Source organism: Cydia splendana, chromosome 19 (genome assembly GCF_910591565.1).
Source record: "Cydia splendana chromosome 19, ilCydSple1.2, whole genome shotgun sequence".
NCBI classification, from domain to species: Eukaryota; Metazoa; Arthropoda; class Insecta; order Lepidoptera; family Tortricidae; genus Cydia; species Cydia splendana.
Genome location: NC_085978.1, coordinates 14,188,023 through 14,208,567, shown reverse-complemented (window position 1 = coordinate 14,208,567; position 20,545 = coordinate 14,188,023). Strand labels below are relative to the sequence as shown.

At 37.2% G+C, this 20,545-nt stretch overlaps 1 protein-coding gene across 1 annotated transcript in view; it reads right to left on the bottom strand.

Annotated features, from left to right (window-relative positions):
- The window catches only part of LOC134800067 (proline dehydrogenase 1, mitochondrial), a 52,889-nt gene that overhangs the window by 23,670 nt on the left and 8,674 nt on the right, over window positions 1-20,545 (bottom strand). Inside the window, exons 2-3 of the mRNA XM_063772531.1 lie at window positions 7,713-7,834; window positions 6,735-6,821 (exon numbers count right to left, since the gene is read on the bottom strand). Of these exons, the coding sequence (XP_063628601.1) occupies window positions 6,735-6,821; window positions 7,713-7,834 (209 nt within the window). The remainder of the gene's footprint in view (window positions 1-6,734; window positions 6,822-7,712; window positions 7,835-20,545) is intronic.

The following is a 20,545-nucleotide window of genomic DNA, read 5'->3' as shown; positions in this document are numbered from 1 at the left end:
AAATAATAATAAATGGTCCGTATGAATGAACTCATAAATGTTCGTCCCATTCTTTATACACGTGTTCTTCAGTTCCTATACTTTCTTAAAATAGACCAGTACGGCTACCACCAGTTTTGACATTGACAGATTAACTCGCGTCTACGTAAATTACTTTCTATACATCTCGCTTGCACTAATATGCGAGTACGAGCGAGATGCATAGAAAGTAAGTTACTTAAACGTGAGTGAATATGTCAATGTTAAAACTGGTGGTAGTGCTTCAGTATTAAAATGGGTAAACGACACCAAAGTACGCGAATTAAACTATGTTACATGTGCCTAATATAATATCGGTTTAAAAGTATACAATTATGAACCATATCCCCTTGAGATAAATGTCAAAAAATCACTCTCACTGCTAATCGTTATAGAAATAGGAAGCAATCTTATCGATCTGAACCTCCATACATACGAACATAAGATGCTTAAAATTTGGCAAAACGCCAGAACAATTCGTGACAAACCAATTTAAACTCACACGAACTAGTTATAAAGTCTAATTTAGGTTCTTAACAATCCAATAGTCTAGCACGCTCTAGCCAATTTCGTGTCAAAGCAATTTCGAATCTGCCGAACAAGCCATAAGGTGTATTTTAGACTTTTTGTGTATTTTAGTCTAGAAAGAATCGGCGGACAAGTGGGTCACCCTAATATGACGGACGTTTTTGGCACGAGCTAGAAGTAGATTACTTTCTCTGAGACATTGTAATGGTCGTACCTATTAATATCGTGTCAATAGCTCCTTGATTGCTTAAATATAAATCTGTTTCCCTTTCTAACAAGTAGTGTGTGACGGAGAGGGATTCCACGGTTAGCTATCATACGTCTTGAAACTGTGTGCAAAAAATACCTACGGTAAAACGGTTAGTTACACTCCCATGACCCGCCAGACCACTAACGCTTACGCTTTCAACTTCATTCATCCGTAGATATTTTTTGCTGGCAGCTCAACGAAAAAATAGTAAGAAGGTACCTACACGTGTAACTACTGTAGCTATAGGTACTCATTTATGTTATAATATATCAGTCATGGTTTAACTCTATGACCTCCAAACGGCGCGATTTGGGAAATGAATTAGACATTCACTAGATATGAAATGGTAAAGATATGTGACGTAACTTTAACTTTTCCTTTTATACTAATACTTAGTTATTTAAATGTCGGTAATATTTTCTGTAAAAAATGTCTAATGTCAATTGCATTCTAGGAGCCCAAGTCACAGGCATAGCCTAGTTTGTGATCCACCTGTGTCCATGTGTCTGTAAGATCGTTTTCTTTTGTCAATAAAAATATTCTATTTTATTCTACGTTCCACGGCAAAAGGTACCTTATGGCGGCTGGCGCTTACGCTATCATTGACGCCGCTACAATATTCAGCCGAGGCAATGGTACCTTTTGCCGTGGATCATCACATATCTTTTCTATTTCATATCTAGTGAATGTCTAATTCATTTCCTGAATCGCACCGAAAGAAGTGAACTAACGCGCACACGAAAGGCGTGGCGTTCAAAGGGTTAAATATCAATTACTATGATTTATAAGTAATGGTATGTGGCAGTACATAGCCACTTTCATTTCAGGTACCTATATTTTTTGAACTTGACATCTGCATCAAACAAATCATATAATAAGATGCATTATGTTTCATTGCAAAAATATGTTTATGAGTTCTTACGAAATCATTGGAAAATTTTATAACTGATATGCAGTGTTGGCTGCCGACAACAGCCGTTTTACTATACAAGTTTTATTTAAATTTAACAATCTTCATTAAATTAGTATTTAGCGTGTAAAAAATTTTTAGTAAGATAAGATAACCGACGCTTTCAAGAATAAAAGCAATTTTGAAGCTGTTAGTTACCCTATTACAGAATCCCTACCTTTTTTAGTGGCACAAACTGGTGTTCGACGTACGTAAAATTCACGATGAAGCCTGGTTTAAGGCACTCGCAAGTAAGCCAGCCAAGCAAGCGTCATCAGCACATCTGTTCGTCACGGGCACTTACACCTGCCAGGCTTGTGGTCGTGTTTGCCGCTCCCGTTTTGTGAAAAACGTTGTCACCTATACTTGTGTAGTCTGTATAATAGACTCGAAAGCTGAATAAGTAATTTTTGTTTAGATTGTAGTCGCAGTGATCCTAAAGGATGGCCATCGCGGCAAGCCTGCAAATATTCGGGGGACTCCGTACATTGAGACAGTGTCATACAAACATTACGTCGCTTAATGACTTTCAGGTGAAATTTTCAGGTAAAACTACTTTTGACCAACATGCTCAGTCAAAAGCAGTTTTGCCTGTTTTTGTCGGTTAAAAGTTCTTTTGACCAGTTCACACTTTTGACTGCGACATATATATTGTCTATTGTTATGTTGTGTTGTTGTTGTGTTGTCCAGAATGACATTTAGTTCAGCAAGACTAGCTTTTAGCGACTTTGGCCATGTGCAGGTCAGATTTTCAACTCTGGCACGACACATGTTAAGTTCACTAATGTAGGCTATTACGAACAGGATAGTTTTCCGTCAGATACGTTTGGTCACATCTTTTAATCCAAATGCGAAAATTATAACGGGGAGTCAAAACGACCTGGTCAGACGTCATCTATTAAAGTATCAGCACTAAGAAGCCAAATATCAAATCAGTCATTGACGGCCAATTCTCATGAATCGTGATCAATCAGTTGCACGATGTACGGACATGGGAGATGACGTCCGTTACTCATTTGTAGAAGCCGTACAAACGGCAACACTCCTAACTGTACAGTCAAGTGTAAAAATATGGATGCACAAATCATCTCAAAAATATGTCCCATAGCTCTTTATGTTAGCGAATTAAGAACTATGGGACATAATTTTGAGTAAGTCGTCTATATACACCCATATTTTTACACTTGAATGTACACGATGGACCTTATGACAATAGGCATAAGGTTCACCGATGCACAGTTAACAGTGTGGGCGATGGTCTGTGTCAAACATCAGCCTGATTCAGATATCACAACTTGTTATGGTTTTGAACTTGTTTTGATACGATCGTCTTTCTCATTGGCGCGCATCTCACGCACGTGTGAGCGACCTTCAAGGTCCAAATCAAAACCATGACAGATTATTAATCTGAATAGGGCCTCATTGTATTGAGTAAAATTGATACTAGGTACAGATAGACGGTCAAGCAAATCTTGTCAGTAGAAAAAGGCGCGAAATTCAAATTTTCTATGAGACGATATCCCTTCGCGCCTACATTTTTCAAATTTGCCGCCTTCTTCTACTGACGAGATCGGCTTGACCAACTATAACCACTCAATGTCACGCGCATTACCCCTCAGTGGGTATCATTAACATAAACTTCTCATTATAATATCGTGTACTTACAAATTTTCAAAATGAAACTACACCATTAAAAGTAGTATGATAAAAGTAAAATCCCTACTAATTATAAATGCGAATGTAACTCTGTTTGTCTGTCTGTTGCCTCTTCACGCTTAAACCGTTGAACCGATTTAGATGAAATTTAGTTTGAGGATATTTTGAATCACGGAAAAGGCCAAGGTATAGTTTTTATCACGGAAATCATCATTGTACGTAGTTGAAGTTCCGGAAAAAAGATTGTAGAAAATAAATATATGACATAAAACATAAATGTAAAGACCCCCATGAAAACAATAGCAATAAAATACAAATGCCGATTTTTAGTAAGGTACTTAGCTATATAAATGTCTATAAATTAATTCAATCGAAATCCCAGTTCTGCCCAAGAAAAATTTAACAGTAGAACGTTGTAAATTAAAAATAAAATTAACATAGCTAACTAAACTTAATATAGTGATAATGCCGATAATTATTTGTAAATGTATTGGCAAACTACACAGTTACTCGCTAGCATTCGCTAAGTAACTGCTAAATCACATTACAATAATTACAAACGTAGCTTCGCTAATTAGCTAAAAGAAAACTAATTAACAACACTACAAGCTGAAAGGCGTTAAAAATGAGTCAATTACTTTTTAAATAGAGTCTACTCGAACACACTAAAGATGAATTCAAGATGGCGGCTAAAAAGAAAAGAAACAAAAGAAAAAACCCGGCAACTGCAATGTCTTGGAGGCTCCGGGGGCCGTTTTTTAGCAATTCTTGTAAGCGAAAACTTGTCGTACTGCTTCTGAAATAATGGAAGAGGACGCTTAAGTTCTAGATCTAACTATAGCGGTGGTTTTCTATATTTCAGTGGCACCTCCTTTATGTGTTGAGATTTTTGGGGTTGAGGTAATGGGGAGGATCCCATGGCACTTGTAGCCTGTGATTTCACGCCTCCAGTATTTATACAACCTGCAATCTAACTGACGTGTCACAAAGCTTAGGGCATTTTAAAATTAAACTAATAAAATACGGAATTAATTTATAAATAAATTATTTCATAGACTGATTCTTAGATTTCTTAGTTATATATGTATTAATTGTGCACATAGCACAATGAGCGTAATCTATGTATAAATGAATTTAGGTAAATATAATAATATCTTAGTATATTAATGACTCAACATCGACTTTTATTATTATAGGTAGGTACCTAACCTCACTCGTATGAGGATAATTTTGTAACCAAACTCGTGGTTCACACTGATATAAGAGAATGGACAAGGAAGAATAGCAATAATAGCATACAATGTATGTTTAATGGTTTTTAAAATAATAGTTTCTCATGAATACCTAGTTACGTTACTTAGGTTTCTGTAGTTAAATCTAAACATCGTTAAATAATACCGATATCAGGATATCACGCTTTTTTATGTAATTTTAATTAAGTAATTCTACTAAAACAATACCTAATTGCAGTGATATTGGAAATAATTAAACGCGGTTATTAACGTAAAAAAGTTACGTTTATATCTTTTAATCGTTCCGAGTAACACAATTGTCAGTCTTACACACATTTGTGAGAACGAATGTGATTTATGTGATAGATGTTACATCCACAACGATAAATGACAAATATTGCGCGGGTTATTCCAAACAGTAGCAGGTCGCGGTTGAGTAGAAACTATACGTTATCAGAGAGAAAACTTAAATAAAGATCTTCCCGAGCGTCTATTGGAATAACCTATCGGCCTTATAAAAAACAAAAGAAACCGAGTGAGATGGCCGTTACAACTGTTCGCGTTTCATGATTGTCAGCCGAAGGCCGTCTCTTACGGGCGCTCAACTATTTTAGAATCACGATTCCATTGTGGCGAGCTACGCATACATACGTACAACACATACATACATAAGTGTTAACCGGCGTGTCTTTGACAAGCGAAAATAATGAGAAAATTGCGGGCGGGTGACGGTCGGACGCTACATACCTACTGCGCGAATGAAGAGTTATGAGATGAGTTCCGAGTTGTAAAAGGGTATACCGCTGAAGTGGTTGAAATAATGCACTGGTATTTAGATTTGAAGATTACAAATTAAGACTTTTGTGACGTATTGATCACACCAACAGTGGCACCATTACTACAGAATAAATAATAGTACTAGGTACACTCACTCTCTAATAAAACGCGTCTGTTACGATCAGCACAGATATGGCCGCTAGGTGGCGACGGCGCCACGCGCGGCTTATGGCTTTCCCCAAAATTGGGGCCGAACGGATGTACTTTTAGCTACCTGTAGCAAAGCGACGAAATCGCGGAGTGAGCCACGCCTGCCATTACGAATAGCAAAATTGACTTACAGATTTCGTACAGATACTTATGTGCGTTATGTGATTTGTATGGTTATCAGACATCGGTGAGACAAATGGAAGGATGACGATAACGGTTAAAAGATGTGGGTAAATTAAAAATTTATAAGTATAACTGTAAGGTCTGTAAGTATTGTTAATCGAGTCAATGTTTTAAAATGTTTACTCGTTATTCATTTCCTATTCGTTATGAGAGCATTCCACAAAAAGGACTACCTACTGTGTCGGGTACGTGACGCGTATGGCAGCGACCTTAATAACCTGTACTGCAGAAATCTGTATTAATATACCGTTGTATTAAAAACTAGTTATCAACGTTATCTCTTTTATTCTTAGCTTTATCAAAAGTGTTAAAAAATTATGTCACGTACCCGACACTTCTGCAATACCATGGTACATATTTTGGTAATTAAAATAGCATAGTGTATTAACTAAAGCATCATTTTCTACATTTTAACAAATGCTCTGCTCATTCAAGCAACAAACATCTGTAGCCACATTGCGATTTGCGTTAATTCCATATTAAAGCGGTGTAATACAAATTGAAGGATACCTACTTTAAAAAAAACATAAAAACGAATTGTACCTTCTATTCTGTAAAAGTTCAAATAACATATTGGTCCATTTCCATGTAGGGGGTTTCTGGCCAAGAGGCTTTAAATTTAGGGCTTTTTTATACATTTTGGCTGATCAAATGTTTGGCTGTTCGTGCTTTCGGGGTTGATCCCATATATAAGTAGCTCAGTTTAGCGAGTAGAATCGAGCCCTGAATTTAAAGCCCCATGGTCAGAGACATACCGTATATGCTCAAGCTGGGTGGACTGCAATACTGCATACAACCGTCTTATTATATACAAACAGAGTGATACCAAAAGCATGAAAAAATTACTAAAAACTTGAAAAATTATCATGCACCAAATTGGCATTCCTATTGGTGCCGTCAGGGGGCGCTAGTGAAAGTAGAACTAGTTTACCTGACTTCTCGCTTCTCCGCCTCCTCCTGGGAGAGGTCCTCCTCGACGGAGTAGTCGAGGATTGACTTGACGCCGAATGATCGCAGTCTGGAAATGGAAACAGCCACTTTAGAATGACATTTAGTGTATGTCTGCTGAAGAAGGGAAAAGGGGAATCCCTACATAACAGATGTAGTGCATAATTATTTTCTATCGTATTTTCACGGAAACGTACGAACGTTTCTTGCTATTTCAGTCGGTCTCGGTACAAAAAGTACTGCGGTTGACTGAATTAGCATGACAAATACGAACGTTTCCGAGGAAATACTTATGATGAAAAACAATTATAATGCACTACGTCTGTAACAATTTTAGTTATATCACCTTTAACTGGCTTTGCTGAAGGCTTAGAAATAAATGAAAAGTGGAAAAATTCACGGTCTCGGGCGAGGCTCGAACTCGAGACTCTGGATCACTAGCCCATCGCCTTGCCTCGAGCTACCGAGAACACACTAGAGGACAACGAATATTTCCACCATATGTGCCTTAGGGAGGTGCCTTAGCGACATCTACCGTAAACTTAAATCCCGTAAGTTTGTCTATCTGACCTGACTGGAGTTTTCCTCTCATCTAATCGAAGGTTAGCTGGAAGAGATCCCTTATATGGATAAGTTCGCCTTTGTACTTCCATTACTGTAATCTATTTTTGTAAACCTGTGTTGTGTACAATAAAGTGATTACTACTACTACTACTTCATTTAGCGCAGCGGGACGAATGTTGACGCTTTACAGCCGGATGGCAGTAAAACTATTTAGTGGCCAGATTGTTGGTAGCTATATTTATAATGTTTTGTAAATTAAAACTAAAAGAAATAAACAAAAACAAATATAATAAAACTTACTAACTAAATACTTAAAAAAAATGGCCTATATCGCCGTCAACGGGCAATATGTTTGCTACCAACAAGCTAGACCTACTTAGAAGACCCTGATATTTACCTGTCGAGCGTGGGTCGGATCTTATTCTGGTCTTCGCCAGCGACGAATTGCCCGTAGAACGTGGCTTTCATTATCATCTCGAAGAGCTTCTTCCCGACCACTTGCCGCATCCGTTTCATCAGCTGTACAAATATACAATAACGTGAAATATACAATAGGGAGTATAGAGATTGTTTGTTATATATTTAGTGTAGTAAATAAAGGTAGTGGACCCCGCAGTAATTCCTCAGCCAGAAAAAGCTTTACAGTATAATAAAGTATCAATAAATAAAAAGTATTGCATAAATTTCCAAAGAATAATAATAATAGAATTAAAGTAAATACCTAAAGTCTTAAATCGTTAATATCTTTTTACGGAAAAATGCTCCGTTCAAACTTTCTTCACCGGACATATTCATGTAACGTATTGCAACAATATATGAAATATCAAAAAAAAATCCCAGCAGAAATACCAATATTAATAAAATATAATTTTTGGCGTGTCTGGGACCGGAAAATTGCTCCGTCTAATTTTTTCACTGGAATGCCATATTATTGCAGTTTTATACCTACAAAATGAAAATCTAAAAAAATTACCATGTAACTGTACTATTTTCAGAATTTGCCTTTTTACTCGCTGTGGAAAATTTCTCTATCCATTTTATTTACTGAATTAAGTTCACAGTTGTCTTTCTATTCAACTATAAAAACATCCAAAAAATAACGAGCGTATTAAAAACTAAACATATCGGGAGCAGTGTGTAGGGAGCGGGGTGTACAAGGGATGATATTTCTTTTGGATATTTTGGATTTAAGTGTATACGTGACTACTTAGTACATATTTAAAAAGAAATCAGGCTGAGAAATTTTCCACTCTCAGTTTTTAATAGTTCTAAAATACATAAATTTGGGTATGCATTTTTTTTTATTTTCTTACCCACTACGCCAAATTATATTCTAAGATCATATAAGAAGAAAAAAATGACAGAGCAATTTTCCGATGAAAATGAGCGACAAAAAAAGGAATTATCATATAAAAATATTCTCATGTTTGACAAAAGTTTTAGATTTTTTTCTAGTATTACATACTGATACAAATAACTTATTTGGTAAAATAATTTTGGACGGAGGAATTACTCAGTTCAATATATAAACAGATTTGTATTTTTACGTATAAATACCTAACTTAGGAGTGTTTTTTTTTTTGGATATTTATATGTTAGTTTCGACTCATACTATACAATAACCAAGCAAAATTTCATTGACTGAGAAATTAATGCATGGGTCTATGTGTAAACATTGATTAGATACTTAAGGTAGTGTTAAATGCGATTTCATACATTTGCTATATACTTACTTTTAGTAGAAAATGTATCTCGCACTTAACACTACCTAGTGTTAATCAGTGCGTAAATCGGGCATGGGCATATGAACTCGCACTCAAGAGCATGGTATAATAATATACTCCGCCTGGTACTCCATTCCGAGATTCGCGTATGACCTAACTGACACGCGCCTACGTCATCATGCTGTTTACAGGTTCTCAAACTTTGAAATGTGGGAGAATTTTAACCAACGGTGAAAATTATTTTAACGGCATTAATTTTAAGTTATTCATGTAGAAACATAGTAAAATAAAACAAATCTAATGTATTAAATTAAACTTTATTTATCTATACAAGACAAACGTTTAAAAAACTAATTCACAGTTACACATTAATTACCAAGCTTACGACGTGAAAAGTTTGGAAAACACTGCGACTGCTGACACTGAGCGAGAAGGAAATAACAATTAACACGCGTTCGACAAGGATGACGGTCAGGGCATGAAGTTATCTAGATCCGAATTGTCAAATGTGCACAGCGCTATCCTGTGTTGCCAGTAGTATAAACAGAATTACCCGAAAGTCTGAAATTTCTTTCGTGAATCGGAAGATATTGCTAACGAGTAATTAAAAATGACGTGTTATTGTAAAATTTAAGCTAAAATACATATAAATGAAAATTATAAAATTATAAAGAAATATTTTAACTTATTAACCATAGGTATAATGTACCCATGTAACATGTTATGTTGAAATAAAGTGGCAATGTTATTGTGACGTAGGCCCGTGTCACTCTGGGAATGGAAGACCATGTTTTATTAGACCATGCTCAAGAGTAATCATAATTAATATAAAGTAAAGTACCCACTGAAATTGTTATAATTATTGTATGGTCTTGACTGCAAATAAGCCGGAGTAGACGTAAATTTCGCTATAAATCAATTCAGCACATAAGCGTGATGAAGTTGGTATGTATGCATTTCACTTGCATTTGCACGCTCAACGCCGCCTGATAATTAAGCAACCATGTGTTACCAACGGCGATCATAGTCAAGTTCAATGTCAACCGTATAAGACGTATATACGAGTAAGTATACTTACTGGGCTATTTAAAGTACAAAAGCGGTTTCTTTTTCAAATTGAATCCCTTTTTTCCGGAAACTTATTACTTGAATTGAAACGTTAAATATTTATTCCTTTTGATCTATTTCGCAATCGGACCGTCAACTAATAATACTTATAAGTACTTACACGTATTCGTATTGGTAATTACTTGAAGAAAAGACGGTCACCTTTTTAATTTTGGCAGCATATTCGTCATCAGCCTTCTTTAAGTTGTTGTTCAGGACTTTTTATGGTGAGACGATCAGAGAAAAGTACCTATATGTATATGTTTATTTCCCTGTCCCTCTTAGCAACAAGATACCAGAAAGTGTACGGCGGAAGGATAGATGTAAACTCCTTTAGATTTCATACAATACGAACTAATAGGTAAGTGTGTATCGTAATTTAATTTGCTGGCTAGCGTTATTTATGGTATGCCTATTCTGTTAAAATAGCGGCTCAAAGCAAAGCCCATCTCAGCCGACATCAACTACCAACTACGAAATCTCAGAAGCAGCAACACCAGATGCCCATCAGTGCCATCACATCAACATAAGAAGACAGGTTAGGTTACGCTACCGTATATAACACCCATGTTACCAAGCGGCATCGCAGCCAAGTCAATGTCAATGGCAGAGCGAACGTCCTCCGAATGTCCTTAGTTTAAACTTTAAGCTATTTATAGTATTACCTAATAAGTTTGAATAGGATTCGTCCATCCGGTCATGAGACTCGGTGGCCTTGCAGTGGAAGATTAGTTTTTAAACTTAGGTAAGTACCTATATAAGCAACTGGTCGGCTCAAAAATTTAAATGATGTCTCGCGTGAGCGTAATAATTCATAATAAAAATTGCGAATAAGTTATAATTTTCAAGCATTTCCAAGTAGGAGCAAGTCGAGCGGCCTGCATACATATATCGTATCTCATTTGCAGAATAAAAAGGATGTATGTGTGTGTAGGCTTGATCCTGTATGAACATGGGGATTTATATTTCCATATCCGTAAGTCATAAAAGGAAAGACAATAATCTACCTAATTGAGTTTGTGTGTGAAAATGTTTTCGTTTCGGTCGCTCCTGAGTTCAATAAATATTGTTAAAGATAATAGATAGTATAAAGGGGTCCTGACATAGTAAATTTTGTAGTTACAGTAAATTTACTGCCATCTATCGACATACGACTAAAACTCAAAATGAAAACGTATAAAACTATCGAAAAAAAATATATGTATGGATAAATGATTGTATTATTTTTATATCATTTTGACCCATGTTCATTCACTGATACCTATGTGTTAAAATTGTTAAATATGAAACGGTGTCGTCAACGCCATCTAGCCGACCATAGGCCAAAGATGTGTGCGCCATCTATCCGAGAATGACTTTTTCTTGATATCCGAGGCACGTTTTTTTCTTAGACTTTATTCATCTTATACGGAGTTACATATGTCTTTGATATTGTTATAGTTGACGAAATATTATTAGTACCGCAGCAAGTTGCTTGAGAGATCGGTGCAAATTATACTTCATCAACCATCCATACCTTATATCTATCTTTAATTCCAGTAGCCCAATGAATAACGAGTATACAAGTACATAGGTACGTAAAAGCCCCCACAGACACTATCAAGGACGAGCAATTTTTCCGAGTTTTTCAAACAGTAATCACCTCATTTGCAATGAGTCTCGTGATGCTAGAACATCGCATAGCAACGGTAAACAGCTGTGGCACGTGATGTATTATGTATACCTACCTAGAGAAAATGAGTAGATATTTAAGAGTAACAAAAGTCTGAAATTGAATATTAATATGCGTTATTAAGGTAATAGTTGAAAATTTAGGTAATGACCACATCTACCAATATTTTAAAACAATCACAATCATTTTAAGCCAGTTGCTCTGTGAGCTGTAGACATCACGAGCATAACTTAAAACTGTAATAAAAGTATGACTCCGCCATTTTGAAAAAAATCCAAAAACTGAAACGACAAAACACGTAACATTTTTTCCCAAGCTGAAACCTTCGCTAACGCTCGGTTAATTATGACGGTACTAGTTACCGTACAATACAAACTAGTTAAAGAACTAGGCATCAACACCAATACGTCACATTCAATAGACGTAAGTATAGGCACGGTATTGGCAAAAACAATGTCAGGGGCACGGCCGTTGATTTGATTCATCAGTTTCGGCAAGGCCGGTGGGAGATTGAACTATACATACCTATAGCTGCGTACATCCACCATCGCCCACACTGTTAACTCTACATAGGTGAACCTTAGTGGTCGTCCAGAAATATGTGATCATATTTGGCCTATTTTTGAACCCCCCTCCCCTTTAGTGATATTTTTTTATTTTAACGCAACCCCTGCCACAAGATCACGTTATGATGCGGGTATGCTTAGACGCTAAGCAATCAAGGCCGACAAGGCCATGGCGCCTATGCGAGCTGTTTTAAATTTGGCGCGATAAATGTTTTTATTGGGTAAATACGCATATAAAATAGCGATTATTTGATCTGATTACATTTTTGAGTAATATCGTTGTTTTTGGCTTTCCCACTTTGAAAAAAAAGTTACACGTGATATCTTCTCTGACTTCCCTCCCCCATCGTGATCATTCGTCATATTTCTTACCCGGCCATCCCCCCTCTAAAGGGGCCCCTGATTAACAGTCCGCCGGACGGTATCGGCCTGTCAGTTAGAACAAAATTTTGACAGTTCCGAACAACTGACAGTGACAGGCCGATACCGTCCGGCGGACTGTTAATCAGTGGGCCCCTTAACGGATCACATGATTTCTGGACGACCCCTTATGCCTTTTGTAATAAGGTCCACCGATGTACAGTTAGTGTTGCTGTTTGTACATGTACAGTTTGGGCAAAACCGATTCTCATTTAACACCTTGTTACACCTTTGATCGTATTTTGATACGACTTTGAATAATACGACTGATTAGTGCATCATGCCATAGAGAAATATAGTAAGAATAGAGTGCTCACTCCATGCATCAGTTTTGGTACCAAAACGACTATTATTTTCGGAGTCGACATCTAGCATCGAGAAGCGGAATTAGCAGTACCGCTACTCGATACTAGAATTCTCAGTCTGTTTCACGAAAATTGTAGTGAACAAAAATTTACAACTAATAAATTGTTGAGCATTAGACTTTTCGGTCGGTGCTACATATATTTTCAAGTAGCAGCTAGTACTGCTAATTCCGCAAGTCGATGCTAGATGTCGACTACGAAAATAATAGTCTTTTTGGTACTAATACTGAAGTATGGAGTGATCACTCTATGTATTTTTTTCTCTATGATCATGCGAAATTAAGCGAAAGTCGTTGAGATGCGCACCAGAATCACCAAGACGATCGTCAGGGTCGTATCAAAACCAGCCTTCCTTGCAAGGATTTAGGTTAATCGTTCTCGGGGGTGGGAAAAAGCGTCAGAGGCGAAACTGGGAGTAATTGTATAGATATAATATACCATTTTTAGCATTTCGGATTAATAGGGTCATACTCTGCGGTCGCGTCTAATTGCCACGACGCTTTTCATACATTTTGTATGGGTCGCGCAATTTGCAATTTGACCGCAAACATATTTTTTGGGAATGATTCATTAGGTTTATTTATTTCTTGGTCGCACTACAAATCTACAAATGAATATCAAGGTTCTTCACAATCTTCACCCAACGGGCAGCATTATCGTTTTCACTTAGTCCGTATCAAAAGTATAAGGGGTTGTGCACACATCACGCGAGGTGTTTTCGGCTACTTTTTGCCCCCCCCACCCCTGGTGATATTTGGTGAGGTTTTTGGCTACCCCCCTCCTCCTCATAACCTCACGTGTATTATTTTTTTATTTTTTCCATCCGACCGGTTAAAGCCACGTGCTCCAAAATATCGTATAAATATTACACTTGCTATTTTGAAGTGCGAAGTGAAGATTTATGATGAAGGTTTGTGCACAAGTCCTAACGGATGACTGATGAAACATCGAAGTAACCAAGAAGCACACGTAGTCCCGCAGGGACCGCACAAGGAAGGGTTCTGGGTCCGCTATTACTATGTATAAAGTGTCCTAATGCCACTGAAGCTTTTACAATGGTTGAAAAGCTACTGTATCAGTTTCGTAATATTTAGTGGAAGTCTGATGTATTCCCAGTATCGCAACTCAAAAAGACATAGTTCGAATGTTGTTTCCATTGTAATATTTATCTATATTTTACACCTACATATACCTATGTATATCGTCGTCCAGACTAGTGCCTCGTAGAATACGTTTATTTATGCCATACAATTTCTCTATAGGTATTTATAAAGTATAATTCAAACCATAATAACTTCTTAGTCATCATAGAAAGAATACAGAAGATTGTTCTGGCAACAAAGTTAGCAAGCTCTGTTGGGAGGTCACGTTTTTCGCATATGTAGTTGTAGTACATATTACGTCCGCTACTACGTCACCCGGCATTCGTTGCGTAACGGGCATCTAACGACCGGGACTACGTCACACCGTACATTACTTTCCTAAAGGCAGGGTCAACAGCGAAATGACTCCTAAAAGCAGCCATGTATGACTATAATTCGTTGCTATCGCGATTTTAGATTCTGGAATTTGACGCATAATCTCGACACCAATTTAGATATTAGCAGGATTCGTGTTTAGCATGCAAGATACCTTCTGTTGCGGTCTGATAGGGCCTTAACGACTTTGAAACAAGGATCAAATTAGCATAAATTGTGGAGTATAAAGTTGCCGACGCAAAATTCCATCTTCTGAATTGTTATTCTTATACAAATCGAAGTAGATGAACCAGTGTAAGTAGGGTTGCCAGATCGAAAGGCGCTATTATCGGGAAACAATATCAATTTTTCGGGATTTTGGGACTTAAGTCGGGGAAAAAATACATTCAATTAAAAACAACGATATTTTACATTATTGACACTACGTCAGCTCGCTCGCTCGACGACAGTTCGGAACTTGAAATTATTGTTTTATAACGTGAAGCTGTTTTCGGGACAATTTTCACTTTATCGGGAATCGGGAACACATGCTAAAAATCGGGAGAATCCCGCCAAATCCCGACCATCTGGCAACCCTAAGTGTAAGTGTGCTTTCCGATTATGCTTACGTAGGATCGCGAGATTACAGTTGCGTGAGCGTCCGACATGCCATTTTAGTCTTTATTATTTACAAATTAAAGTTTACATTTCATAGCAGGTCAATTTATGAGTTTCCCCCAGTTTGCATAAAACCGGTTTATTCGTTTTTTTCACGCAATGTAAGTTCATTGACACGAGAATTGTATAGTTGTCTCGAGGTCCTTCATGGAGAGCAGACATTCAGTATTCATTGACAAGTCTTTCTACGATCTTGTATTTCTACGATCTTCTAACTCGGAAATTTGTAGAAAAAATTAAACACCATTCATCTTCAACAATCAGAATGAATTAGAAATATGTAGGTATATTCCTATACGCCGCCTAATCTCTCAGTGGGAAAGTGAGAAAGATAAGACCATGTTCATCACTTAGGCTGTTGAATTAACTGCCAATGTAAGAATTTACTTATCATTTATTATGGGAGTTATGATTAATTTCCTCGACCTTTGTTCGTTTATACTTAACACGAAATAAATAGATTAGGCAAACTAACATTGAAACTAAAACCACCTATGTACTCGTATATATGTAATTTGAACCATCATTGCTACCACTTAAGCGCTTGATCCTCCTAACAACGAAAAAACATATCTATTTGTGGAGGACAAAAACCACCTGTACCTACAGTACGTCATTGGGGAGGTAAAACTCGATGCGAGCCAGCAAACCTGTTTAAAAATATTTAAGCGACGGGCATTAGCAAGTCGGTTAAACCTGGAATTACCAAGGTTACCAGTACAATTTGACACTGGGTTAACGGATTAACGGGTTAACTCCGGGTTAGTGGATTGGTGCAAGTGGCGCTTATTTATTTATTTATTTATTTATTTATTACAAGGAGATAAAACAGAAGCATGCAAGTGAAGAACAATATAGATAGAGTATACGTAACTAGTACAATATAGATTATGCTGTTTCCTTAAACATATCTCACCGAGAACATAAGTGGTATTTAAATGTAAACCTAGTAACATGCAAACACTTAAATATTTCAACTACAACTACTAAAACTACTTTAATTTACCTACAGTTAAACATAATAATTTATATTATGAAAGTTACGATCTATAATTATCTATCTTACTGTTTACTTATTGTTTTTTTTTTTTTTTTTTTTGTACAATTTTGTGACAGCAGCCTTGAATGAGGCGCGGGAGCATGAGAATAAATCTACATTAGAGAGTAGCTTGTTGTGGTGGTCGCAAATTCTGTGTATGGGAGCCCGTTTGCCTGCGTTGGAACGCGTAATCGGGAAACTAAATAAATGTTTGGACCTGGTCAACTTCTGCGGAGTGCGGAACTGTAGGGCCGCGAGGAGCTGCGGGCAGTCTACATCGGCTACGCAGATGTTGCGCAGCATCACTGCGTCAGCAACGGCTCGTCGGTCCTCCAGAGACAGAATGTTATACTTGATCAAAAGATCAGCGTATGAACAACGTGGACTCTTCATTTTAAAATTTAGGAAACGTAAGAATTTCTTCTGCACCATCTCTATTTTGTCAATGTAAATTTGATAGTATGGGTTCCACGCTACGGAAGCATACTCAAGATATGATCTTACAAGTGATTGATACAGTAGAATAAGAGTGTCCTGTTTTTTGAATGCTTTAGATGTACGTATAATGAAGCCGAGCATCTGATACGCTTTTTTTACAACGCTGTCTACGTGTACATCAAGGGTCAATTTCGAGTCTAAGTGCATACCTAAATCACGAGTACTTTCAATAGTTTCCAGACGGTTTTGATTTATATGATATGAGTTACGAATTATGTTTTTCTTTTTTGTAAATATCATATGTTTACATTTGTTGAACGCTAGAAATAATTTTTTTTTTTTGCAATAGTCATAAAGCTTATTTAAATCATCTTGTAGTAAGGTGGTGTCTTCATGACATTGCACCCTTTTATAGATTTTGAGATCATCAGCATATAATAGGATGTGACTGTGTTCGAAGCAGGACGAAATGTCATTAATAAATACTACAAATAGCAGGGGCCCTAAAATTGACCCCTGGGGCACACCAGACGTTACGGCTGTAGGTGACGATGTGAACCCATTCACTACAACAAATTGGGTGCGATTCTGTAAATATGAGGCAAACCACCTAAGAAGATTCCCTTTTATGCCGTTGTAGGATAGCTTGTTCAAAAGCATCAAATGATCCACTTTATCAAAAGCTTTCTGGAAGTCTGTATATATTGTGTCAACTTGCTGTGTCTCATCTAAAGATCGAAAGAGGTAATCAGTAAAAATAATGAGATTAGTAGATGTGGATTTACCTGTAACAAAACCATGCTGTTCGGACAGTATCGAATTTTTAGCAGACTCATAAACCCGGGAGTGAACTAATTTTTCAAATACTTTAGGGATACACGACAAGATTGATATAGGGCGATAATTCTGAATATTGTCTTTCGGGCCAGATTTGTGGATAGGGGTCACGTTTGCTACTTTCCATCTCTGGGGGAAAATTCCTTCTTTCAAACATTTATTGAATATGAGCTGTAGCGGCAGCGCTAAAGCAGAACTGGTTCTTTTTACGAAAACTGGGCTGAGTAAATCGGGACCAGGACCTTTATTAGCATCAATCTTATTTAGGGCTGAGCGTACTTCGTCAATTGAAAATGTAATGCTAGACAATGTATTAATAGAGTTACTATCATGAGACTGTTCAAGAGTGTCTAAGTTATAGCTATTTGGTGAATTTGCCTCAAACACAGATCGAAAGTAGGTCGCGAACATGTTACATATCTGGCCTGGACAGTTAGAAGTTATGTTTTCTAACTTCATTGCTTGTGGATAGCCTGCGTTTGTTTGTCTTAGATTCGCAGAATATTTCCAGAACTGTTTAATGTTATTACTAAGTGAACTTTCTACGCTATGTGTATAGTTATTAAAGCAGTTTTGAATTTGGGTTTTAGCCCTGGCACGCAAGAGTGAGAACTCCTGATAGTCTCGTTGAGACCCATATATAGTCCAACGATGGTGAACTTTACACTTGCGTCTCAATGTACCAATCAGGCTTTTTGAGAACCAGCTGGGGTAGCGTGTACTTTTAGGTTTAGATAAAGGAACAAAAGCGTCGATGATTTTATATATTTGTGTATAAAATTTAGAAACACAGGTTTCAGGATCATGAGTGAGTTCTGACACCCAATCGATTGAGTTCACTTCGGATATTATTTTATTATAGTCAGCTTTATAGAAGTTGTGTTTCGGTCTTGTAGCCATACCCAACGTTTTCGGTTGCGATAGGTCAAGTATTATGGTTAATGAAGGATGATGTGGCACATTGTGAAGCAAGTGATCCATGGGTTTGGACAAACGACATTCTTGTATATTGCTGAACACTAAATCTAAAGTTCTGTTGTTTTCATTCAAGACGTGATTGAACTGCCTGAGATTGGTGAAAGCCATTGTACAGGAAAGCAATTTAACAGTTTCGCTATCGCAGCTAAGAGGTGAACTAGCAGGCATATTATCGATAAATGACCAAGCGACGCCAGGTATGTTATAATCGCCTATTAACAGTAATTTGCAGGGACACATACTGGAAAAAATGTCTTGTACTTTTAACAAATGTTTTTCATAGATTTCTTTTTTGGATGAAGGCGGTAAATAACAGGCACACATTATTAAGGTATCTGCAATTATTGGAATCTGAAGATATATTTCCTCAAGATCGTTCGCTTCCAAGTCCAGTCGCCTAGTAACATTAATATGTTTTTTTACTGCAATTAAAACACCGCCGCCACTCTTTTTGAGTGAGGTTTGTAGGTTACGGTCACGTCGAAAGAGATTATAATCGCCGGTAATGATCTCTGCATCCTGTATGGAATCATTGAGCCAGGTCTCAACCATAACTATAACATCGTAGTTAGAGGACAGTAAATTCATTCGTAATTCGCTAAGTTTTGATTTGAGACCACCACAGTTCTGATAGTAAATAGAGATGTAGTTATTATTTATAACGAGGTGAATCATTAAATGAGGTATAATAATAAATCAAAGTGTTGCTCCCTGCTGCAGTCAATACATAGAAACACAATTTAAAATGTAAAATATTCCATAACTTAGTATACCGCCATATACGGCAACATAGTCACATTTTTAATAGATCGTTTTCACTACGAATATTAATAACTCGAGAATCGTCAGTTTTTCGCACCATTATATTAGCGTTTTTAACCCATACGTATTTATAGCCCTTTTCACTAGCCTGCTTGCGCGCCTCAACAAATAAAAATTTTTTTTTTCTTCAGAGTTAAGTGTTCATTTATATAAAATCGTTGAACCCTCGCAACGTCAGCTGCAGTAGTCTTGGGGCTTAGGAGGCCATAGGGCGCTTGCTATGTTTTCTGTCAGGTTTCGGCTCGAAGACGCTATCCGACATTGAAGTTTGAAGACCCGTATGATGTTAAAACGTCATCTGCTACAAACAAGGTGGACCAAACCGTCTGACCTATTGAGAAGGCAACGGTTTTGATGGCATTGTCGAATTCCATACAAATAAAATGTACGTTACGAGCGTCATGTTTTTACCGGCCTTTTCCATTGGCTTGCATGAAAAGTTTAACAGTTATCTTATGGTATGACAGCTGCTATGGGTCCGATTTGTGCGTGATTCACCCCACCTTTATTTATTTTTTTTATCTTATACCCCCCGTTGGGCCGATAGGTATTAGGTACCTATGCACAGTCACCTGCAATAATATGTTACACAAAGAAGGCCGCAAAAATATCTGACACGGTCTTATTTGTAGAGCCATAAGAGAGTGTCACATATTTTTGCGGCGTTCGAAGAGTAACATATTATTGCAGGTGACTGTACCTATAGTTGAGTAGGCCTGCCAGCTGCCAGGGATCTACACAGGCCTATTTTTAAGATGGCAGATGATCCGTGCATAATAGGCACAAAACAACTAGGTACCTCATTTGGTCGCGACCCTCAGTCATAAAGATATTAGGAAGAAGATAAAATATCATAAAAGAAACACCAATTTTGCCGTCTTGCTCAAGCCTGACGACAGACCACTGACGTACACCTGCCTACGCTGGCATTGAACAAAATGAGACGTTAGTTTGAACAGTTTACGTAATTAAACAAGACGTGTCACTCGCCGACACGGACATTACAACAGTGCTGAAGCAATTTCAGCGAAAATACCCATTTCAGTGTGTTACCAAGATAAATATTGCGCAAATAAGAGTCCGTAGAGCCAAGGGGGTACCTAAATCAATAGAAAGCACTAATCCTC